Source organism: Zalophus californianus, chromosome 7 (genome assembly GCF_009762305.2).
Source record: "Zalophus californianus isolate mZalCal1 chromosome 7, mZalCal1.pri.v2, whole genome shotgun sequence".
In the NCBI taxonomy this organism is placed as follows: domain Eukaryota; kingdom Metazoa; phylum Chordata; class Mammalia; order Carnivora; family Otariidae; genus Zalophus; species Zalophus californianus.
In genome coordinates, this window is record NC_045601.1 from 16,158,286 (window position 1) to 16,184,471 (window position 26,186).

Sequence of the window (26,186 nt, forward strand, 5' to 3'; positions counted from 1 at the left end):
TCATTTTCCAAAATAGGACAAACACGAAGGATGGCAACAATGAGGAGGAAGTAATGGGATTTCTTTTGTGCTCTTGTTATAGGGCCACTGTCCTAACGTATTCGGCCCACCATCTTGTTTGCTCTCCTTTTCAATAGTAATTATTGAAAGCCTCCATGTCAGGCATTGTTATAGGTATGAAGGTATGGGATAAAGAACACAGGCCTGTCCTATGGCGCTTATGCTCCGATCAGGGGTGGTAAATGTTAATAATTGAATACATAAAGAACATAGTATCAAACAAAAGATACGCGTGGGCAGAGATGTGAAGAATTGGAACCCTTGTACACTGTTGGTGGGAGTACAAAATGCTGCAGCCTCTATGGAAAGCAGTTCTTCAAAAAATTAAAAATAGAACTACCATATAAGCCAGCATTCCAATTTCTGGGTATTTATCCAAAAGAACTGAAATCAGGATCTTGAAGAGATATAAACACACTCATGGTCACGGCAACACTAGTCGCAATAGCCAGTATGTGGAAACAACTTAATCCATGGATGGATAAAGAAAATGTGGTATATACATACAATGAAATATTATTTAGCCTTTGAAAAGGGAGGAAATTCTGTAATCTGAGATAACATGGGTAAACCTTGAAGACATCATGCTAAGTGAAACAAGCTAGTCACAAAAGACACATACGGTATGATTCCACTTACTTGAGGAATCTAAAGTAGTCAAATTCACTGAATCAGAGAGTAGAATGGTAGTTACCAGGGGTTTGATGGCGGATGGGGAGAAATGGAGGAGTTGCTATTCAATGGGCAAAAAGTTCCAGTTAAACAAGATGAACAAATCTGAGAGATCTGCTGTACAGTAAAGAGGGTAGCTTTCACGTTAAGCTTTCTTATGTAATAAAATAAAGTTTGAAAGCACCATTTTGCTAAAAACAGAAAAACCTAAATGAAATTACAATAGAAACTCACATGTCATAACACATTATCACTTAATGAGAAACATTTATGTGAAAAATAATCAAGTATTGGTTTTACTGAAAAAAGAAACAAAACAACACAATATGACACTCTGCTATGTGATACAAAGCAAAAAGGGCAATGTGGGGAGAGCAACTGAAGCTGGGTGGGCGTGGAAGGGCACTGGAGCAGTCATGGAGGGCTCCTGAAGGAGGCGATATTGGAGTATGGGGAGGGCTGAAGGAGAAAGTCCTTTAAGAAATCAGTTGAGCACACCAAGCTCATTCTGGACTCGTTTGCGTGAGGTTACAGAAAGGAAGCCCTTGTGGCTGGAGTTTGGTGAAAATAGGAGCATGGGAGATACAGGAAAAAGACTAACTAAACAATAATATGCCCTGTACTAGGGGAGCACAAATGTGGCCACGGAATGTGGTATATCAGCCACCGAAGATACTCCAGAAAGAACAGGACCGTCGTTCTGGAGTTACAGCCTAAGGGTGGAGACCAGGTTTCTCATTGCATCAGTGTATCTAATGAACAACTCTACCTGTACATTGGCAGGAGGGAGTGATTCATAGATTGTGTTCTGTACTCACAGCTAAAATTAGAGTCATCCCACCTTCGGGTTTTGGGTATTTTCCCTTTTCCCTGAGTTCCAAATATTTCTTCCTTTTTGAGTCGGGCGATGAAAAAGAAGGTAACATTTCTTACTTACATTTCTTGTTCGGGTGTGCAATTAGAGGAAACACCGTTCTCTTTTACGGAACATATTACATGTAAAATTTTCTCTGACCAGTGATGTGAACTTGAAGGCAGGAACTGTATTTTAACCTTGAAGATTCTACTGCCTCACAGGAAATAAGAGGCAGGAAAGGGGCCTCTCCCCTTCTGGTCTACAATAGCCTCTGAGCACCACTTCCTTTCCCCACCTACCTAACTAGGTCAGCTGGCATTCCAAGCTGTTGCGTCCATACAGGCACACGTGCATGTGGGAACAGGAAATGGAATGAGGTTAACAGCACCAAATGTTCCCTTAATCTCACTGATACATTAACACTGGCCTTGAAAGTCCACTTGAAAAAAGCCTGCAGGTGAAAACATTTCTACCACTGTGCAGAAGTTAAAGAGATTTTGGTAGTGGGAAAATGCTCTAAAAGAAAAGAAAACTTCCCGGGCACCTGAGTGGCTCAGTTGGTTGAGCGGCTGCCTTCGGCTCAGGTCATGATCCTGGAGTCCCAGGATCGAGTCCCACATCGGGCTCCCTGCTCAGCAGGGAGTCTGCTTCTCCCTCTGACCCTCTATCCTCTCGTGCTCTCTATCTCTCATTCTCTCTCTCTTAAATAAATAAAATCTTAAAAAAAAAGAAAAGAGAACTCCCCCCACCTTCCTTGCCTTCATGTTCTATATATCCCATGATTCACTTTCTAAATTACATTTCAAGGAAGAAAAAAAGGATGACCCAAAAACCTTTTTTTTTTTTAGACTTAGACTTAGCTGAGTGTTTTATAAGCAGTGATTTGACATATACAGAATAAAGAGAAAGAATTAAAGGGAAAGGGGAGATTTACTCTCAACTTCTGAGGAAGGAAGAGAGCTTAGATGATTTTAATTTGCTAATAATTTTAAAATAGAAATTCAATATAAGGAATGGTCTCTCTTTCCTCACTCTTCATTCTTAAAGAAAGATTCAAATTACAGTTTAGGTAACTCTTCTTTATTCCAAGAGAAGGATGAGTGTATAAAACAGTTGGCATGTTTTGGGTACCTGGGTGGCTCAGTTGGTTAAGTGACTGCCTTCGGCTTAGGTCATGATCCTGGAGTCCTGGGATCGAGTCCCACATCGGGCTCCCGGCTCAGCGGGGAGCCTGCTTCTCCCTCTGACCCCCTCCCCTTTCATGCTGTTTCTCTCTCTCAAATAAATAAAATCTTTAAAAAAAAAAAACAATTGGCATTTTCTTCAATTGGAAGTAGACAAACAAATAAAAGTTGTGGGATTTTAGGGGCACATTCAAAGGGGAAAGTAGTTTCTTTTGACTGACCTAGTTTCCTGACCATTTAGGGATTTCTTGCAGACACCAAACCAGAGACTTAAATTTCTAGGCTATCACAGGGATTACAAGAGGAAAGAGAAATTTGGCTACAAAAAGGAAAACAAAAATGAAGTATCAACTGCATTCCAAAATGTTTTATGTTGGAAGATTTTGTGAAATAACGATTTAAATCTAGTCACACACCAAAATTAAATAAAGATAGTGCGAGGAAAAAAGTTATAGATTATGGTCATTTATGAACATGCATGAAAAATTTCTTAAAAAAAATACAAACAAATCAAACTTATCAGGGCACAAATATATAAAACATCATGACCAGGTAGGGTTTATTTCAGTAATGAACGTATGATTCAAATAGAATGCCTGTTAATATAATTTATCATATTATGAATAGAAAGAGAAAAATCATATGCTAATTTTCTTGAAGGCAGATTAAGCATTCAATGAAATTTAATATTCATTCACAATATCCTAGCAGAATAGGAAAAAGCATTTATGTAAATCCGAGAACAAACATCATAGTTATTATTAAGAGAGTTAAAGCATTCCTGCTAATGTCAGAAAGACGATAAGGGTACCAACATTGAATCAACACAGTATGAGAAGACTTAACCAAACAATAAGATACGAAAAAACGTAATGGGTAGAAGAACTATAAAGGAAGACAAAAAGATTTCCTCAATTTCAGATACTAGTGTCCACACAGAAAACCCAAAAGGATCTATAAACCACTGTTAGAACTAATGGAAAAGCTTAGAAAGTTAGTAGGATACACTATCAACACAGAAGAATCAACAGCATTCCTAGAGGACAGTAATAGTCAATTTCAAAACAGAACAAATATCCTAGTCAAAATAACATCAAAAGGAATAAGTTTTTATTCCCAACCAACCAAAAAGGCTTGGTTGAAGAGAAATAATGTTTATGGATGGGATGACTCAATATTGTAAAGATGTCAATTCTGCCAAAATTAATCTACATTAAATGTAGTTCCAATAAAAACCCTAACGGAGTTCTTCAGGGAATTTGACAAACTAAAAAATCACTTGACAGCGTCAAGAGTCAGGAAAAGCTAAGCCAATGTTGAAGAGTAATGTGGGCTTAATAATGAAGACAATGCGGTATGGGGCAGGGATGGACAAATAGAGTAATGCAGAGCTCAGAAACAGACCCATACATACATGTAAACCTCACATGAGAGGAATGTAGAGGTACAAATCAGCACAGAAAGATGTACTTTTCAATCAGTGGTGATCAGGCTTTTGGCTAGACATAGGAAAACAAGAATTTGGATTTCCTACCATATACCATACCTACATCAACTGTAGTAAGGTTAAGGACAAGGCAAAATTTTAAGACTTTTAGAAAAATAATAGAGCATATTTATGAACAGAGATTACAAGATAATTTTTTTAAAGATTTCATTTATTTATTTGAGAGAGAGCACAAGCAGGGGCTCGGAGCGGCAGAGGGAGAGGGAGAAGCAGACTTCCCGCTGAGCAGGGAGCCCGACTCAAGGCCCAAGGTTAGGACCCTAGGATCATGACCTGAGCCGAAGGCAGACACTTCACGAACTGTGCACCCAGGCGCCCCTATAAGATAATTTTTTAGACACAACGCAAAATCTACGTTATAAAATGTACATTTATATTTAGTGTGGCCAAACTTATAAATTATATGATTTCTTTTCAAAGAAACCATAATTAAAGTGAAAAGACAAGTCTGATAGTAGGAGATGGTTTGCAACTCAAATAATCCACAAAGATCACTAGCCAAAATTCATCAGGAATGCCTACACGGCAATAAGAAAAAGAAACATCCTGACAGAAAAATGGGCAGTGAATAGAAGGCAGAAATTCACACGCACAAAAATCTAAGTGGCCAACAAACAAGAAAAGATTCTCGGTCTTAATTGTAATTGGCAAAATGCAAAGTAATGTATCCCCCAATGGAATATTACATCACAGTTAAACAAAGGAGAGGTATCAATCTCAAAAACAATGTTGAGAGAAAAAAATTTTGTGAAAGGTTGGCACACTTTATGCCATGTTTGAAATAACTGAACGCATGTTACATATTTCAAATAAAAGCTTACATATATAGTCATGGAACAAAATCATAGTTGGGAGTGAAACACCAAGTCTTGGATCGCAGTAGTTCCAGTTCTGGGGGTACACTGAACCGGATTATACTGGCTTGCCTGAGCCAATTCTGTGTACCTCTTCCTAATTTCATGTTCAGTGATGTCTTGCTAGTAGCTTGAAATCTGCTGTGATGGAGTGTTTACACCACAGAAAGTGGCAAACAATATAAATCCCAGAATCTCCCTCTCTTGTCCTAATGCCGGAGAACTGGTTTACCAGCACATTACTGTGTCACTCTCCACAGAGTGAGATGCAACTGGGAGGAATACATAAGGGGCTTCAACAGTATTTGTAGTGTCTTTATGCTTTAAAGAATTTCTAAAGTAAATATGACACAAGAAAAGGCTTTGATAGAGTGGGGATAGGGTTCATGGGTATTTATCATGCTACTTTTCTGTACTTTGGAAATATACCCTGAAAACACAATCTAGTCAGCAGAGTTTTTTTAGGCCAGCACAAAACCATTTCTTTTTCCCCTCTTTAATTTTAGAGATTTAAATCTTGCTTAGTTGGTCACAATAATATTATATTATGTTGAAAAACCTGGATCTGAAATAACAGAAACTTTAAAATTAGTTCAAGCCCCAACCATAGGTTTGCCAGAGAGTCAGACCTTTGAAATCAACTGATGTAGGGTATATAATAAAAGATTCATAAGAGGCATTAATAAAAAAAGTCACATCAATACTTCTTACTTAAGCAAATATAACAGCAAAGACATTTGAGCTCTAAATGTAGACTCCAGATCTAAGGGGAAGGAAATAAAAACAAATAGGGACACAATCGTATAGATGACTCAGCTGTAAAAGTTAAACAAGCAGATGCTTTTTTTTAATAGAATAATTCTACCTTTTTTTAAGATTTTATTTATTTGAGAGAGAGCAAGTGAGAGAGAGCACGAGCCGGGTGAGGGGCAGAGGGAGAGGGAGAAGCAGACTCCCTGGCTGAGCAGGGAAGCCCAAGGTGGCGCCCCCAGCAAGCAGATACTCTTGAAAATAATAATGAGGGGCGCCTGGCTGGCTCAGTTGGTTAAGCATCTGCCTTCAGCTCAGGTCGTGATCCCAGGGTCCTGGGATCGAACCCCACCTTGGGCTTCCCTGCTCAGCCGGGGAGTCTGCTTCTCCCTCTCCCTCTGCCCCTCACCCGGCTCGTGCTCTCTCTCTCCCTGTCTGTCTTACTCTCTCAAATAAATAAAATTAAAAAAAAGAAAATAATAAAATAAAATAATAGGAATACCAATAGAAACGTGACAAAACCAGGTATTCAAAACAGGCTAGATTGGATGCCTAGTTCTATGTCCTTGAGCAAAGGACTTTCCATACCGCACTCCTGATTCATCTATAAGATGTGCATATAGTATGCATTCTATCTGCCTCCCAGAGCTGTTAAGAGGATTACAGGAGATCATGCATGTGCCAGGGATAGATAACTGGGATCTACAAAAGGGACAGGCATAAATACGTGATGTTCATTGTGTGCACATTGTGTCACCACATGGATCCCTAACACATCATCATCCGGGTACTCGTTCACTCTGACTCAGGCTGACAGGTCTGGCTTCCTTGTTCAGAGAACACCAAAGAGAAAAGAACTGAGAACCAATTCAGGAATACAAAGGTCTTCTCAGTCTTCCAACTTTTGCAGAATGGGCTCTACCACCAAAGTCCCTTCTTGTTGACCTAGGGGGCTACGTCATTCTTATCTTTCTTTAAATTAGGAGACACAGGAAGATTTAAACTCCAGGGAGTAAAAAAAAAAAAAAAGCCCTTCTGGACTATGCTACCATGTCCCAAACCATGGCCTGAAAAGCAGGGCTCCACTCTGGCAAGAGGGAATGTGGTTAAATGCCTGGGGCTTGGGGTCAGAGAAGCCCAGATGAGGCATATAAAGTGATAATGCACATAAAGCTCTATGGCCTCTGGCATGAACTAAGCAGGAGACAAATAGTCATTACCATCAACTTACAGCCAAACCACCAGAGGCTTAGGCCAGGGGCCTCCGCACATATATGCCTCAACCCTCTCCCTGAGTTACAGGGCCACTGGTAGCCTCTGGAAGGAGAAGCCACTTGGGGATTCATGGGATTTTACCATCAGCGGCTGCTAAATGGGAGCCTGTTTTAATACCAAGGAACATGTAGAACTCTAAATTCCCTAATTTTTTTTTTTTTTTTTTGAGAGCGTGAGCATGCATGATCGATGGGGAGGGGGAGGGGGTGAGGGAAGGAAGGAATCTTAAGCAGACTCTATGCCCATCAAGGAGCCAGAGGCAAAGGGGCCCCTGGGTGGCTCAGTCGGTTAGGCGGCTGCCTTCAGCTCAGGTCATGGTCCCAGGGTCCTGGGATCAAGCCCTGCATTGGGCTCCTGCTCAGCAGAGAGCCTGCTTCTCCCTCTCCCTCTGCCTGCCACTCTGCCTACTTGTGCTCTCTATCTCTCTGTCAAATAAATAAATAAAAAATATCTTAAAAAAAAAAAAAAAGAAGTCAGAGGCAGGGCTCGATCTCATGACCCTGTGATCATGACCTGAGCTGAAATCAAGAGTTGGATGCCTAACCGAATGAGCCACCGAGGCGCCCCAGCCTAATTCAATTTCTTTATGACCTTTCTCTATTTTCTTATTATTGTGTCTATTTTATGTAGACAGTGTTTCCCAGCCACAGCTATACATTACAAACATCTGAGGACCTTTTAAAAACTTCTGATGCCCTGGCCTAACCCCAAACCAATTCATTATATTTTCTGGGGGTGGGATCCATCATATTATATAAAAAAAAAATCTTCCCAGGTGATTCTAGTAGTGTAGTTCAGGTCCAGAATTACAGTCTTGGAACATGCTGATCAGTTTCCAAAGTCTCCTGAGTCAAATCCGGGAGATGTTACAACACGGGCAGTTTTTACATCCTAGGCTTTCAATATGAAAGGAGGCGTTGATGCAAGTCTATACACAGATCTCCCAGAGGTCAGGCTTGTGCTACATGTTAGGGATTCGAAGGTAGCAAAGGAGATGTGGATCCTTCCCCCAAGGTGTCACTTACACCAATTTCACTAAGCAAAGAGGGATAAGATTTATAAATTGCACTATGGTTGAGTCACACAATGACAAGGCACTGTAGAATTTTATAATGGGATTTTACTCTAACAAAATCAACATCATCACTGGTTGATATTTTGATGCTTTCTCTGGGCTGGAATTGAGCAAGGTAGGCACTTTCAGTGTTTGAGTGCACTGAAGCTTCACAATAACCATGGAGATAGATATTCTTATTATTTCCACTCATTCATTCCACAAAAGCTTGCATACCTCTGATGGGCCAGGCACTGGGTTGTTTTTTTTTTTTTTTTAAGATTTTTATTTATCTGAGAGAGCACAAGCAGAGGGAGAGAGAGGGAGAAGCAGGCTCCCTGCTGAGCAAGGAGCCCGATGTGGGACTCAATCCCAGGACCCTGAGATCATGACCCGGGCCGAAGGCAGCTGCTTAACTGACTGAGCCACCCAGGGGTCCCGGGCCAGGCACTGTTCAGGCACCTGGACGGTAACAAAACAGGCCCCAGGCCTCGGGGAGTGTCCATGAGTTGGGGTGGCGAGGAAAGAAAGAACTGATGTAAACCAGAAGTCGGTCATAGGGTGCGTGACAGAATTTGATAAATGCCAGAAAGAAAAGGCAGAGCCGGTGAGGTGTTCTGTGGGTGTCCGGCAAGCTTCATTGAGAAAGGGAGACATGAGCACAGACTTGTAGGGAAGGAGTTAGTTCTTCCACTCCATTTCAAGACTCACCCAAGGATCCCTACATGGCTCAGCTGGGATGCAAACCCAGGCATGTGGGAAATGAGAGTCTGCTCCTAACTTGCCTACTGCCTGGCAGAAGTTTCATAACCGATTTGCTTGTCCCGGCCCCTTCAGCAAATTTCCTAAGCCCAGTGTCTTTTACATAGTAGGTACTTAACGTATGTTTGAGTTAATCATTTAAATTATTAATTAATTTGGATCAGTATGCTATGACTTAAAGTATTTGTGTGTTTACTGTGTCCTGCCCACTCCCTAGGCAGAAGAAAGTTTCTAGAAAATTCAGTGGAGGTGGGGGTGCCACAGACGAAGCATGCATGCATTTTTGGATGCCCTGTTCATGTTGTGTTGTAGAAGAATGATGTCACTGCTCTGTCAGGGAAGACAGGTCTCTTCTCTGAGCCAGGAAGATGGATTTGGATGGAATATAAAATAAATGTGAGACCCTTCTAGGACAAGGATGCTTTTGGGTAGAAGACTTCATGGCATGATAGCACACAGAAATGTAGGAAGTTGAATCAAGGATTACAGGTAAAGTTCTCTTAGGTGGCATTCATCTGAGAGAAAGTCATATTCCTAGGTGAGAATGATCTTTTGAGTATGAACTTACCTATTGAAGTGGTAGATATCCTGTATGTTTCCAAAGAGGGCTGATCTTTCTTCTGTCCCCAGAGGAAGTTTTGTTTGGTCCCTGATGCAGTCAAGGTAATCCTGGGAAATCAATGAGAAGGATGTGTTAAACACTCCTGTCCTCCAAGTCATTTTTTATGCAAGATGAATCTCTCATATCAATTTCAAGCAATTATTATACTAATGTGCTCATTAACTGTACTATGGAATACAGAGTGTCACTTTTATTAATGTTGACAATACTCACCAATTTATAGAATGGGGAGTTGGAGCAAGGAAGAGGAGTATGGTATACATTAGGCTATATAACCCCCAAATGTATTAAAGCGTCCCTAGATGGATAATATAATGACCATAGTTTCTCATAATGTCAGATTTTTGGCATAACAACATCATCTTCTGCTTCCTTGACTGACTTATGTGATAAAAAGATACTCAAATTCATTTAGCGGAAAGCCAGAAATACAGACCTTAAAATTTCTCATCACAAGAAAAAGAATTTGTAACTGTGTGTGGTAATGGCTGTTAATTACACTCATTGTGGTGATCATTTCACAATATACACATGCATCAAGTCATTATGTTGTACACCTTAAACTAATACAATGTTCTATGTGAATTATATCTCAATAAACTGGGGAAAGAGAGCGTTGTTTAAACATAATCTTGAAATCAGGAAGCTATCAGTTGTTAAAATGCAGAACCAAATTCTTCCTCAAACACCATTTTATAGAAAAAAAGCCTCTTTTTATTTTAATACGCACATAACTCACTTATGCTATCTAGTAGGCTATGTTAATGAGCCATGGAAAACTTTGAAATGATTTTATATCTTTTAACACAGCAACAGCTCCCAAGCCGAGCTAATGTGGGCTCAGATCCACAGTGGGTTAAATGTCCATGGCTTGGAAGCTTCGAGCTGCTGAGAGAAAGCTGTTTTCCACCCTGGGTGTGAGAGTTCATAACAGAGTGTTCCCCCTTCCCCAGCAATGCTTGAAAAAAGAACTCAGTAGGAGACTAGAAAACAATAAAGAAAAAAGTGAAAACAGCTGAAATAACGTAAAATAAAAAATAAATACAATCCCCTGCTCCGGACTGCACAATGTACTATGGCCCTCGACCAAATGTCACATGGCGTCGTGCAGCCCGGGGGAGGAACAGACCCTGTGAAAATCCCAGGCTACAGCCACATTCCAGTGTTCCATCGCAAACACAATAGCACTTAGGTGCAACCAGCCAAAGGAGAGATGAAATGTAAAAACCATCAGATAATTCTTCCTTCTCCATTTTAATAAGCCACATTCATTCTCTCATGCTCTTTATGCCCTCAAAGGAAACACAGGCAGGGCTTCACCATTACCGTTCTCGGGAGCACGTTTCACAGACTGCATCCCATAACTCACCATCCTGGTTCTTTAACACTGAAATCACTGGCATGCACGAACCAACGTTTATAAACCCTTTTTCTTTTATTTTTTTTAAATGATTTTATGTATTTGTCAGAGAGAGAGCGAGCAAGCGAGACAGAGATCACAAGCAGGGGGAGCGGCAGAGGGAGAGGGAGAAGCAGACTCGTCTCTGAGCAGGGAGCCCGATGCGGGGCTCGATCCCAGGACCCTGGGATCATGACCTGAGCTGAAGGCAGATGCTTAACCGACTGAGCCACGCAGGAGTGCCCCCTTTATTCTCTTTTAACAAGCTTTGTGGGAAGATCTTTTCTTCTTAAGACAGTGGTCATCTCAGTAAGAAGTTAAATTCATGAGGTGTAAGTGTAACCAGCACCCCAAACCCACAATAGCAAGACATAGCCTTGTGTCCTTACTATAAAAGTAAGGACTTTTATAAATGGAACAATTTGAAGGAGCTTGAGTATCTGCATAGGATATAGAGTTAATGCCTAAATAAAAAATGCTCAAGAAAACCAGAAGTGAAATGAATGCCTTTTGAATAACATGTAAACCTAACCTATACTTTCTCAAAAACATAAATGTAGTCATTGATATTTACATAAAATTACACATGGTACAAAAAGATGGGCTAATATTTAACTTGCCTTGAACACTTATATTTGATAGCTGTTTATACTTTGATCAAGATTTTAAAAGGACACATCATATGCAAAATTAAGGCAGTAAAAGGTTCCAGATGGGCGTGAACTTAACCAGAAGGATATGGATAGGCATGAGCCACACCAAATAGCAGGATAAAGGGCAGGACAGAGATGACGTACGCATGCCAAATTCACCTTGCGGGCTGCCATGGGGTTTAAATGAGAAACCGAACAAACCTTTTTCTCACTTCAAGTGAAGAGCTTGCTCATTTGCAGAAACCTGATACTAAATTCTTCATGTGAGGGAAAGACTGAGTTAAGGGGCTTGAAGAACTTCAGCTGGGGTTAGAGACAAAGAACCGTGGCCCACTTCCAACAAATAATGGCCCCTCTCCAAATGAAAGAGTTTCAAAACCCCCCAGTCCGTGGTAGGGAAACTAGGTTTTAAAAGCCGCTTGTTTTCCGAAATTGTTGAGAAAACGGATCGTTAGGAGTCCAAATTTTTGTAGGCCACTCTAGAAAACAGATCAAAGTCCTATGGCCACAACTGTTCCCCCCACTGATCATAATTAAGTCTTTTAAATATGATACTTTAACCCTAAACTAGTTACGGAGAACTACTGTAGCATGCACGGCATTAGCAGCTATAATCATCTCCAGCCAAAATGAGAGGTTCGAAGCTCAGTGATAATAACAGTTGGGTCTGTGCTCAAATGACAGAGTAAAGACACCCATGAAATTTATTAGAGCCTGTCACACTGCTTATTAATTTTATTGGCTTGATGTCAGCATCTATGGCTACCCTACAGTTAACAATGAAGGATCAATTTAAAACATTTGCATTGAAAACAATTATTCGCCAAGAAGATCAAAGAGTTCACTCAACTGGGAGAGGGATGAGGCGGGGAGATACGCACAAGAAAGAGCTTTCCACTGGTGGAAAAAAAATGCCTATTATGCCATTTTAAATTCTGTCTATTTATTTTCTAATCAATTCATGTCCTTAGGATCTCCTTAAGATTGCAAGATTTGTGCATGGGTGTCCTCCTCACATTAACTTTGTCATTGCCTGTAATGTCTTATTGAAAACATCCAACTGAAGACTGACCTGGTGCCATTTAAAGTGTGGCAAATGGAAAAGGAGCCAGTTTGCAAAGTGTTACCGAACTACAATGAATTCAGTGCAGAACTGAGAGTAAGTGCATGGAAACTTACAGCCTTTTGACAGAATGAGATCTGTTGACTCTAATGATCAATTTGGGCTTGTATCTTGCCTGTCCGATTTCTTCTATTTTCTTCTTCTAGCAATTCACTTTTTATTGTGTTTTCCAAAAGTGTCGGCATGTGACTGACAGAAAATGCACGCACACACATCCCTGTCCCTCACCACAGATAGAGAAGCACTGGTCTAGGCAGCCCTCCCGCAGAGATGATGGAGAAATGGACAGAATTCAAATTCAGATTTAAACTCAAATTCACTGTTCTTGGTAGTTCACCTTATTTCTCTAAGATGCCTATAGAATTAATGTCCCCGCCCCCGTTTCCCTTCTTCCTCTAAAATAACATTTAAAACGTTTTAAAATTATAACCTGTTTGACATAATGAAGATAAACCACAAGAGGGAAAGAAATACTACTTTACGTCCCTTCGACTCTTTCCCGCACCCCCCCACCCTTGTGTAGAGTCCATTGTAAGAGACAAAAAAATTCCATTCCTAAATCCTCTTGCTCACATTTCAAAGTTCGACCTAGTGGTTTTATAGTTTACTCTTTCTGGTTGGTTTTTCTCTTTTTAGCGCTTCCAGATTCCAAGCTCTTTGATATAACTCCTATGTAAGACTTTTTTCTTTGGTCTTTATTTTGAAGGAAGCATTTTTTCTTGTTTCTCCAACCCCTGCACCTCTTCTAGAACACAGTCATCGGTTTATCCCCAAACCTGCCCTCCAAATGCCATGTGTTACAGTGGGACGCCATTGATACCACAATAACGTACACTTGTATATCAATTTACAGTTTAAAAGCATTCACATTCATTCATACAAACCATCCTCCCCTTCCTCCCCACCTTTTCTGAGGACATAAGAATGTGTGCCAAGCTCTGTTTTACAAGCTAGGAATTAAAAAAATGAATAAAACATGACCCCTCCCCCCAAGGAGCTCTCTGTGTAGTTGAAAGACAAGTGTAAACAAGTAAGTACAATACAGTGTTTAGGGCGCATGGCTGATAAATATTCAGTTTTGGCAGAGAGGGGAGGCAGAAAAAGAAGTGGTTGATTCCTGGGCTGGCAGAGGCTCTCTAGAGGAGGTGCGCATGGATCTGAGCCTTTAAGCAGCAGCAGTCTGGATGGAGGGAAAGGGAGGAGACGACATCCAAGAAATAGAGAAGTGCAAACAGAGGCACAGGGCAAGGTATGCCGCCGGCAGTCAGGACCCTCAAAGGTGCTGAGCGGGGCGGGGAAAGCCAGGAACCTCGGCGCATGCGCACGCAGGTCCTGGAGTTAGAGCTGATCATAGAGAACCGTCTGTGCTCCGTAGGTGGTGGCAACCCCTGAAGGATGGTGGGAGACCACAGACCATCCCAGCATCAGTGAAACAGAACAGAAGCTGTAAAACTGGGGTGGGGAGACCAGTTAGACCAGCAGAGCAGCGCAGGTAAACCCGGACCAAGCCCTCCACAGGTTCTACAGAGAGGCATGAAGGAGAGAAAGGAGCCAGTCAGGGGTGACAGTCACGGGATGAGGGACGTTGTTGGCTTTCAGGATGTAGAGGCCAATGGCAGGCTGCCCCAAAATGGGCCACTTTGGCATGAAGACTATTTTGAGTTAAAAATCAATCGAAACCTGGGGCGCCTGGGTGGCTCAGCAGGTTAAGCATCTGCCTTTGGCTCAGGTCCTGATCTCAGGGTCCTGGGATCGAGCCCTGCATCCATCCAGGCTCCCTGCTCGGAGGAGTGTCTGCTTCTGCCCCCCACCCCAACCCAGCTCCTGTGCTCTCTCTCTCTCAAATAAATAAATAGGGGGCGCCTGGATGGCTCAGTCGGTGAAGCATCTGCCTTCAGCTCCAGTCATGATCCCAGGGTCCTGGGATCGAGCCCTGCATCGGGCTACCTGCTCAGTGGGGAGCCTGCTTCTCCCTCTCCCACTGCCCCTGCTTGTGTTCCCTCTCTCACTGTGTCTCTGTCAAATAAATAAAATCTTTAAAAAAAAAAATAAATTAAAAAATAAAATTTTTTTAAAAAAGCAATCAAAACCCAGTGATTTCAGGAAAAGCTCTTTACCTCCCCCTCAAATGCCTAGAAAGAATTTAGAGCGAGGAGCTGCTCCAGAGAGCTATCACCATAGATAACTCCATTATGATAGGAACTAGGTATGGCAGACAGGGAGGGACCTGAGCAAGGCCACTTGGAGCCAAGTCCTCTCTTTGTCCCATTGTTTCTGAGTGGCCCAGCAAACATTCATTTACCATTTACTTTTTTTCATCTTCCTGTAAATTGGATTCCTTTCCTCTGAAGTCCCAGACCCTTGCCCCCTTCTCCTTAGTTGAGGACGACTTACAGGTCTCATTGTGCCTGTCTTTAGAGTTTCCGTGTCTGTCTGTACATATGCTGTTAAATTTGATTTTCTCCTATTAATCTGTTTCATGTCCATTTGATTCTTAGTCTGGCTGGAAGGACCTTGAAGGGGACAGGAATTCTTGCTGCCCAACATGGAGCGGGGAGTCTGCGCTTCTCTCTCACTTTCCACGCTGAGGAGGGGGAGCACCGTTCCTCTCACTCCCAGCAAGACCTTGTCCTTACCCTCACTGGCAGTGAGGGAATTAAAAGGCAGTGAGACCAACCCCTCACCTCCCCATCCATTTGGCTTCGGCATGGAGGCAACTGGAATGCTCCCTCCGGGAAGAGGACCCACCGGCTCTCCTCCTTTCTCTTTGCCTGGTGGCTGGTGAGGGAAAGCTAACCCAGGGTTGCTCCTGTGGCCAGGCCTACAGAGGCCTTGGCGGGGCGGCTCTAGGCCTTGTTGGCTGCTGGTACCCGCTGTACTGGACTGCCTCACGCCCAGATCCAACACTGAGAAACACCTCGACGGATCTGTGGTAAAGAGGAGACAAGGCAGATATTCTGGCCTCGCTCATCGAGACAGTAGGTCTTCATGCAGCTCCAGCTGGCTCATTTTCTTCTTAGGGTCAAAGCTCTGAGAAGAAATATGGGTTTTATTTTCCAGCCATTGTCCTCTGCACAAATAGTGCCCGCAGGAGCATCACGATGGGTAATGACGGTAATGGGTAATCACCGGCCTGCCCAGGCCCCACTTGAGCACTTCCTCTCCCCATTCCTGAGACACCTGAAGAGAAGCGGGCGGCGGTGCGGGGGCAAAGACAGGGCCTCAGTTTCGGCCTCAGTGAAGACAGACATAACCGTAGGACATCTCGCAGGGGAGGTTTGTCAGGCACAGGATCTGGGAAGAAGAACAGCAGTTTGCTCGGAAAGCTCTGCAGGGAGCTGGCCGTGCGTGGCTGTGCAGCTCTGGGCTTCGGCTTCTGCAGCACTGACACAGCGGGGAGGCCAAAACATTCTCCCACGCTTCTTCGGGGGCCACCTAACCACACAAAAGCAGCTTCGGAGTAGCTCAGTGTCTGCAAATTGCAACCTCGGTGAGGGTCAGCAGGCCAGGGCACCCCCAGGACGTCCCCTGTGGCCGTGAGGACACCAAAGGGCCCTTGCGAAGGAAATGAGGAAGTAAATGATGAGCTGCCAGGCCAGGGGCGGCACGGAACTCTGCGGCTCACGCTGACGAGACTGCACCCCTGAGTGGGAGCGGCGGTGAGGGGTTTTGGAGGGGTCCCACGGAGCCTGGCGGGCCCACCTCTTCCAGACAGTCCCAGGGAAACCGAGTGGGGATAACAGAGTCCTGAGTGCAGGGATTAGAGAGAATTGCAGACTGAGTCGGAAGTGGGTAAGGGGAATACCAATTTTGAGATGCTGGGCTACCCAGGAAGGAGCAGTAACTGGAAGGGATGTAGGACCAGGGAGGACTGACTGATGGATCTGCACACCCCCCACACCCACACTTGCATGCGCCCATGCACACACCCACACAGCCATGCACCCACGCATGCATTCATGCACCCACGAACAGGATGGTGGTGGAGGGCGGGAAGGAGAAGGTAGAAGGTAGAGGGAGGAAGCTGGGAATGACAAGAATTTCTGGCAAGGTGACGACTGGAGCCAGGTCAGCGGACAAGACAAGAGGTGGGGGAGAGGAAGAGAAGCCCCTCTCTCGCGGGGGTCCAGGCTGGGAACACTGTCTCTCTGAGTGAGGCAGGGAGAGGCCAAAATGACACAGGTCAGCTTCCATTTTTGCCGTAGAAAATAAAATTCTAACGAGTCAGAGCACAGAAGTAAAAAGTTCCCTCTCCCTCCTCGAGAACCTTCCTTTTCTGCCCAGGTGTCACTGTGCAGAGGTAACGCTCGTCAATGACGTGGTATGCACGCTTCTCGACTATGTGCTGGCGCATAATTACATCTGTCAAAAATGAGATCTTTGCTTGATTCGCAACTTTGTTTTTTCCATTTATTGTATATAAACGCACATGATTCCTATATGTCAGTAGAATTCTTTCTCATTCTTTATAGTGGCTGCACTGTATTCCATCCAATAGTTTTATTATAATGTACTTGATAAAGACTTTTGGGGGGCCCATCCTATGTGCAGGTTTCCGAATTAAGCAGGTGCATCTGGAAACGAAGATGTGATGCCTGTGTTCCAGGTGCTCACAAGAGAGGACAGGAGAGACATGTGTGTGTCATACAGAGTACGACAATGTGAGGATATAGGGATTATTTACAAAGTGCTGTGGGGCAATGATGAAAGAAGCCCTTTATCTTTCTTCCAAAGAAGCCACTAATCAGGGTTTATAGTAAAATCTCCATCTGTAGCCTGCAGATAAAGTATCAGAAGTCTAATCTTCCACTTGATCTCTTTTCTCTTATTTCTCTGTCCACATCCACAGGGAGGAAGGTACAGCTAAAGAAATGAGAGCTGGGGGTCTCTGACCACTTCATCAACCTGGAAACAAAGCTCTTATTGTGGGAACAGTGTTTTCCCTGAGTCTATATAACGGAGCCCCCACACGGCAGAGAACCGCAATGAAAATGCACTATATCATCACCAGGGCAAACTCTTCCTGCCAACTTGTTGCGGGGGTGGGGGGAGAGGGTGGGGGGAAGAATGAATGGAGGGGAGCCCAAGGAGGGAAGAGAAGAGGGAAGAAAAAGGGGGAGTAGAAAGTAAAAGGGAAAGAAGATGGGGAGAGCAAGGGAGAGAGCAAGAGAGGAAGACCCACAGACACGGGGAAGGGGGCGGGGGGGGGGGGGGGGGGGTGGAGGGAGAGGGGGAGTGGAGGGGGGGGAGTTCAAAGCAGCTTCTGTTCCTGGTGTGGTATTGGTTCTCATTCAGTTTTCCTCGCTGATGGTATAGAGGCTGATCTTAATTGGTGATATGTGAAAGTCAGAATTAATGCCTCTGAGATATTTGAGTAAAAGAATCATAAAAAACTGGGAGCTTTCAGCCTCATTTACCCAGTATAATACTTTCAATACATAAGACATCAGTAAAAAATGTCAGGAATGGCTTTCTTGCTCAGCTGTGACAAATGATACAGCCTGTTCTGTCCCCTCCATTGTTTCGCGGCCCCCTCTTGAGAGGAGGGGACCTAGGAGGTTCCTCTCGGGGAGGAGATGGAACAGCCTGCCCTAGAAAGGCGCGGAGGGGGGGGTTGGGCAGGTCCTTCCGGAAAGAGAAACCTGCTGGGGACAAACAGGAATTCTGTTAAAAACAGCAACGTTGAGTAGAAAGAGAAATAGATCTTTGCTTGAAGACAACTGGTGTATTTGTTTGGTTTTCCCCAAAGACTTTAAGCAGAAAATACACATGAATTGGCAGTCTACAGTAACCGAAAGAAGAAACAGGATTAGTGTTAATATATTAGAGTTCTTCAAGCAGCTGAATGCCCATTTTTCCTGTGCTTCTGACAACCATTATGGAAATCAATTGTCTTTATTTACTTCATGTGGACATCCAGAGGAAGAATTTGATGTATATAAGTGTAAATAAATCTAAAAATGTCACCAAAATTAAAAAGGTTTGGTGCAAATATAATGCTACAATTAATCTCTTATCTTACCACGTTACAACAGAAAAGTTCTTACTTTTCTTCTGTAACAAAACAGTCCCTTTTGTAACAAAAACATGGCAGGAAACTTAATTTTCTATTGGCTTTGTTAATATAATAAAAATAATATTTATTTTTAAAAGCCATGTTCAGAGTTTTCAAATCACATTGACGGCATTCTCATATGTAAAGCTCTTCTTAAAATAAGAGCAGTGGACATATGCCCATGAAGAAGTCCTGCTCACACTGAGCTAGCTTTCCATACTTACTCGAAACCCACCATTGCTTTTTGTTTTCTATACTCTTTAATCCCATCATCATTTCTAATGACCAAAAAAGAGTAAAGCATTTCTGGGATAATCCACGTGCTTACTGAATATGCATTAATGTAAAGTATGTTTAACATCTTCAGAATGGGTAACCAGAGAATTTGCCAGAACCATCTGGAATGAAGCACAACAGCGTCCCAGGGGGTGCTGATGAGACAGGAAAGCGAAGGAAGTTTATTGTACACTTCCTCGAGAAGGAGCCCCACCCCCCACCCCGTCACCCTACTTTTCTCCAACTCTCTTTTTTAGGTCTTTCTCCTCACTGGGCTAACTTCATACAGCATCGTTATTTTACTGCCATTTTTCTCTCCAGGTCCCAAGCCAGGGAAGGAAGCAGACAGAGACAATTAGATGTGGCTATAATCCTTAAGGAGGAAAACAGCAAAGAGATGTGATGTCTTGGCAAAGCTTTAAGTACCTGAAAATGAGAACTGATTCATCTCCATTATAATCACGGTACTGCTGGTGTAATTTGAAACATGGTAATTAAGGAAAATTAAATAAAGCCCAAAGGATTTTGTATATGGGAAAGAAAATAAAAGATCAGTAAAATAAATTTACATTATTAGATCGTCTGAAGTTCAACGCCTCCTCACTGCTACTTACTATTACGAGTCATATTACCTTTATGTTTCTTGCTATACTGAGCTTACTGCTTTATGTGCATTATCTTTTTTTTTTTTTTAAAGATTCTTATTTATTTATGTGACAGAGAGAGACAAAGCAAGAGAGGGAACACAAGCTGGGGGAGTGGGAGAGGGAGAAGCAGGCTTCCTGTGGAGCAGGATCCCAGGGTCCTGGGATGATGACCTGAGCGGAAGGCAGCCGCTTTAACGACTGAGCCACCTAGGCACCCGCCACTATATGTGTTATCTTATCTACACAACAACCTAGGGGGTGGGTCCCATTATTAGTCCCATTTTACTGGAAGTTTAGAAAATTTCAATTGTTTCCCAAGGTCACACAGAGAGTGACTCAGTCCCGTTCAAACTGGGACCAGCTGATGATAGCCTGCCTGTGCACTGGAACCCTGCAGTACTGCTCCTAAGGCTTTAGTCCTTAATGCAGTATCTTTACACCATAGGAAATGTTTGCTGTTGACTTTATCTGGGGACGAAACGTGGTTTTTATTAGGTTTGAGGTAGGAGCCTTACAAAGACAACCACTCTCACGGACTCGGCACCTACCACCTTGTAGGATCGTCACGGACTCGTATCTGAATCAGTACCAGTCCACTGACACGCCGAGCCCACCTCCTTCGTGTGCTCATCAATACACATCCCAGGGCATGCTTTCCCAGCAGCCAAGCACACCAGCTTTCAACAAGCTGGCATTGGACTCCCAGCGTTCGCCACACCTTCCTGTTCCGTTCAGTTCCCAAGTTCTCTTCCTTCCCTCTCCCTCTCCTTTGAAATGTCTCCCTCCCCTTGCCAGTCACCCCACAGGTCTGTCACTGCATTCCTCTTCAGGGGCCTGACTTGGGGTAGCTCTCCCCAGAGGAACACACGTCTCTGCACAACGGTCATGCGGAATCCTCACCAAAGAATCCTCCCAGATCTCCCGGTTCCGCACTACTTTTTAAGTCTATTCAACAAACGCTACATGATGGCGAGCCGGGAACGCAGAGCACTTAGAAGCGATCGATCTGGTGATTGTTATAAAATGAAGATCCATCAGAAATTAAAAGAGGTCTAGCAGCTCTGCGGGCATGGGCTTTGCCACAGGACAAGGCCGACTGACAGGAGCGGAACGTGGGTAGGTAGGGGTGCAGGGCGTGCGGAGGAAAGAAGGCTCCCTCGCAGGTGTGTGTAGCCACTGTGGCAGGTGCTCTAACGCTTCACCTGGGAGCGGGTCTAAGCGGTAGGCTTATGAGAGGGACTTCTGGCATGCTCTTTTTTTTTTTTTTAAAGATTTATTTATTTATTTGAGAGAGAGCACAAGAGAGGGGGTTGGGTCAGAGGGAGAAGCAGGCTCCTTGCTGAGCAGGGAGCCTGGTGTGGGACTCGATCCCGGAACTCCGGGATCATGACCTGAGCCGAAGGCAGTCGCTTAACCAACTGAGCCACCCAGGCGCCCCTGGCATGCTCTTCTACCTGACAGTCAGCCTGGATTGTTGTTGTGGGGCTCTGACTTCCTTCCCAGAGCTCTGCACATCACATCAGCACACTGATGGCTTCAAAACCTTCACTCAACATCACAATGCGGGCGCTTTCGGCAGCAAAAACATTTCCTGTCCGCAAATCACATCACTGCCCACACTTCACTCAGAATTCTGGAGGACCAGAGATTGTGAAGTAAGGACAGCAAATAATGGCCCATTCAAACAGATACACGGTTTTGCCACAGACACATCACGGGTGACTGCATGCGTCCCCTGATCATGTATTGGACACTAATTAACTATATGACTTAGTAATGAGTTGGAACACTTTCTACTCTCTTTTCCTGGAACGGGAACTATAATACAGGTAATGTTCATAGCAATGGATCTGTATGCAGTAGGTGCTCAAGGAGCATGCACTCGAGGGAAACAAGGCCTCAGACACCAAAGCCTAGTGCTATTTGTGCTACTTTACTTGGAACTCTAACCCTGAAACTGAGGCCAAAAGGCTGGAGCTACCTGGGCTATATTAAGTAGTGAGCACAAAAAGCTGGAAGGCATTAGCTCAACCCTCCATCGACTGAGTCACACAGTTTGATAACGACCCTCAAGGTCAAGCTATTCTATTTGAACACTGCAACGCAATGAGGCTGTGTATGTTAAAATAAAGAACTGCACAAGGACTGATCTCTTTATGGGCAGTTTTTCAACGCGGATGAATGTGATTATGCTTTGGCGGCATTAGGTAATCCAAGGGCTAAATATGGAGATGCATAGGCTAAACTATTCCGTTCGTTGTACCAAAAACAATGAGTAGCCCTAAGGACATATCTCATTGCTTCTCGGCTACACTGTGTTGATCTCATCACGGTAGAATCTTATCCAGAAGTTACGTATTGGCACAGAAACAAGCCGGGCCTGGAGATTTGCAGGGGAACGGAGGGTAGAATGGGGGTGCAGGTGGGCCAGCAAGATGGGGTGCTCCTCAGAAACCTATCTCAGAGTGCTGGGCTCCGTGAATGGGGTAAACCCAGCAGTTTCCTTCTGTCCTCCTGGAGGCCTGATCTCAATTCTTGCCCACTTGGGGAAAACGAATTCTTCTCTTGTCCTAAATCTCAGGCACGATGCCCATGGCCATCTTGGTACTTAGAAGTGAGAGGGAGGGAGGGAGACTGACCTCCTAGGATGAAATGTCCATAAGTGAACCGTCAAGAGATGGTGTAGAATGAATTTCTACAGCAGCACTTTACAATCTGAACAGACGTATACTACGTGCTTTTTCTTGTAATAGATGCAGTTTTCATCGCTGCAAACCTGCCCTCCCAGGACAGGAGATTTAGAGGAGGACAGAGCATGACATGGGCAAAGGGGCAGCAGATTCCTTACAAAGGCCTCCACGCCAGGGCAGCCTCCAGATGCAGCGTGGTGGAAAGTGCCCGGACCACAAGGGCAGGCAGCCAGAGGCTGGGAGCTACCCCTCTCATGGTTTATTGGCTTTGCTGAGACCCCACTGCCTCAGCCTCTGAGTAGGGATAATGCAACATCCGCACCTTGTCTTCATTCTGTGGGTTAAACGACCAGGCCCATCCAAGGAGCCCTGCCTGCCTGGCATGCCCAGCACACACTTGTTGGCAACTGTGGCTCATGTGTGGCCTTCTGTGTGCCCGTTTCCTCCTCAGGAGGGCAGGGAAGGAGCCAGATTGGAACCTCCTTTGGTTCAAAAGCAAATTATCTGCACAGATAAATTATACTAAAAGCTTCTACCCCCTTTCGCTGCCACAGGTATTCACAGTGCCACAGGAAGGCCGATGGATTTGAGCAGCTTGCTGTTAACCAGCACTTTGGGTACAGGGTCTGAAGATGGTTAGAGGAGATATATGCACCCAAGGTCTCCATGACACTCAGAAGTTTCCCAGACCCTGGCCCTCTCACTTGCTATGCCCACCCAGACAAGAAATCCTGCCTCTCCTACCTGTCTTAAAACCGACCCCTCCTCCCTCCCATCCCTGCTTTGGTTCTAGTTATCTCCCATCGTGCCCACTGCATGGGCATCCTAACTAATCCCTCTATGGGGCTCTGATCCCTCCAACTTTTTGGAAGGAAGCCAGTGTGATCTTTCTAGAAGTCAAATTTGTTGTCCTGCAAAAAAATGCTTTAATGACTTCCCAGAGTCTTCAGCATGGAGGGAGGTCCTTCAAGGCCTGCACCCCTGTGCACCTTTCCAGACTCAACTTTCACCACTTTCTTGCTTCCCCTCCTGCCCTTACCCCCAACCCACAGGCACTCACTCCTGGTACTTTCAGGAATGTCCCCCGTCCCCTGGCTTCACTGTCTTTACACATTCTATTTTTGCTGCCAACGTGGCCCCTCCTACTGGCAAATCCAGGCTAAGATTCTTCCCCGGAATCCTTCTGGATCCTTCCCACCCCTTGAGGGTCAGGTGCTCCTCTGAGCATTTGCATTTATAATTCCACGATAGGGGAGGCTGGAGTCAGCGGCACACACAGCTCTGCAAGAATGCCTTTGAGCTCCCGCTAGCCCTCAAAACTGACGTCAACAATTTGCAGGTGTTACCCTTAGCTTTCCCAGCCCCCGAGTGTCTGCAGAATGAGGGCGGTGAATTCCTGACACCAAGTCTGTCTGCTAACTTCCTGAAGCCAAGCCAGGAAGGCAAGGGTTAAGGAGTCAGGCTGCTCTCAAACTCCCTAAGGCTGGAGTTGTATTGAATTGTAAGCCAACCCGGCATTCCTCTTCTGCACCCTACCCTCCTTTTGTCCCCGGACCGCGATTTCGACCACAGACCTCTTGAAGTTGCATTTCATTTTCAACTCGCTTCCCACCCACATAACTCCCCGTTTAGCACAAGAAAAGAAACGTTCCCCTAATCAAAAGTAGATTAACTCACACCCTTTTCTCTACCTACATTTGCATTTGGAACACCATTTATGAGGCTACAAATGGACCCCTGGGTTGCATGATTTATCCAGGGCTTTAGGGAAAACTGGACAAAAGCTGTGTCTTCTCAGCAGTTCTGTATTTGCAGTCTGCTGCTCTGGCCAGTGCTGGGCGCCCCTCCCGACTCATCTCCCACTTAGAGCTTCTGAAAGGTTAACAGCATAACTTGAAGCCCCATTATAAAACTGAAGGAACTCTTGTGACATTTCTTGTTGATCCAAAGAGAAAAAAATGGTTTGTTTCAGAAGAAAATATTTTAAAGTGCAGTTTAAAGGAATGGCTTGTTCTGCCTCCTCTCAAGACACACACACACACACACACACACACACACACACACACCCCATAATGTCCCTTAGGCAGCTTGCGGAGAAAACTGAGGAGTAATTTTGCCTCAATGTGATTTTGATTTTGCCATTTGCCATTCGAAAGCACAGATGTAGGCGGCACCTTCTATCCTTCAGGGGCCTACTTTAGGGAAGAGGAGTGTCAGTGATTCCAACACGAGAATCATTATGGATTCTTTCCTATTAGTTTAACAAAACAAGAATCTTAACATTTAGAACAAGCATTCCATTTCACTTTGGGTGGGACAGATGCCTGCAACTTCCCATCACGTCTTTATTATTAGCTTAATACTTCCCCTTGCAGAGCAAGGTTGATTCTCGCTTTTCAGGGAGCGTCATCTCACTTTTGTTAATGGATGGGTTATTGTACAAGAATCTTCTCTAAGTATGAAAAGCTCATTGTAATTAATGAAATTCGGGTACCAGCTACGGCATGGGTGAACCTTGGTAACATTATGCTAAGGGAAATAAGTGAGACACGGAAGGATAAATATTGCTTAATTCGGGCAAATTCATAGACAGAAAGCAGACTGGAGGTTGCCAGGGGCTGGGGGGGGGGAGTGGAAAATGGGGAGTTATCATTTAATGGGTACAGAATTCTGTTTGGAATGCTAAGAGAGTTCTAGAAAGGGGTGCTGGTGGTGGTGATTGCACAACACTGTGAATGTGCTTAAGGCCCCTGAATTGTACACTTAAAAATGGTTAAGATGGTAAATTTTCTGTAATGTGTATTTTTTTACAAGAGCAGAAGACGTTGAAAAAGTCAATTACTATAATTACAAAATCACTTTGTTTATGAAGGCCAGGCATCAGATGGTAGATTTTAGATGCTTTACCAAACATAAGGAAAGTTTTTTCTTGCTCTTCTGGAACATCAGTAAGGACTTTGGTTATGCTCTAAGCCCTAATTCACAAGTAAAATTCACCAGGGTGGGGCGCCTGGGTGGCTCAGTTGGTTGGGCGACTGCCTTCAGCTCGGGTCATGGTCCTGGAGTCCCGGGATCGAGTCCCGCATCGGGCTCCCCGCTCAGCGGGGAGTCTGCTTCTCCCACTGACCCTCTTCCCTCTCATGCTCTCTATCTCTCATTCTCTGTCTCTCAAATAAATAAATAAAAATCTTAAAAAAAAAAAATTCACCAGGGTGACCGAGGTGAGTTCTAGATGGCCTTACATTAGTTGATCTGCTAAGGAGTTCCTTCCTCTGGCTCCTTGTGCTGTCACCCCCACGCCCACCCTCCCTTGCTGTGGGTGAGGAAACCAAATAATTAAGCTTATTTTAAACATGTAGGGTAAATAGGCTCTTAGTGAGAGCTTGGGGCCTCTCCTGGGGTAAAGACATAGGAGTTACTGTTTGGCGTTTGAAATAATCTATTTTGGCTGCTCAAAGGACTTGCTTATTTCCTGGTTACATTCTTGAGAGCTGAGACTGGAGGAGATGAGATCTCCAGTCATCTTTAGATTTCAGCTTTTTGAATTAAACTCATTTATAGAGGATGAAGCTGAGGTCAGACTGGTGGGTCGTCCATGGGCACATAGCTATGGGACCAGGGCCCAGGCCCACCCTCTGTCCCTAAAATCAATCTCAGTTTGACCTAGTTCAAATCAAAATTCTGAAAGTAATTTCCTTCCACCACTGCAGCCCTTTATATTGGAGATGAATTCCAACTACATGTAGG

At 44.2% G+C, this 26,186-nt stretch overlaps 1 protein-coding gene across 12 annotated transcripts in view; it reads right to left on the bottom strand.

Annotated features, from left to right (window-relative positions):
• PLEKHG1 (pleckstrin homology and RhoGEF domain containing G1) overlaps positions 1-26,186 on the bottom strand; it is a 220,157-nt gene that overhangs the window by 46,968 nt on the left and 147,003 nt on the right. For all 12 annotated transcript variants that reach the window (XM_027602566.2, XM_027602557.2, XM_027602558.2 and 9 more), the window contains one exon: positions 9,543-9,643. In XM_027602566.2, the coding sequence (XP_027458367.2) occupies positions 9,543-9,643 (101 nt within the window). The remainder of the gene's footprint in view (positions 1-9,542; positions 9,644-26,186) is intronic.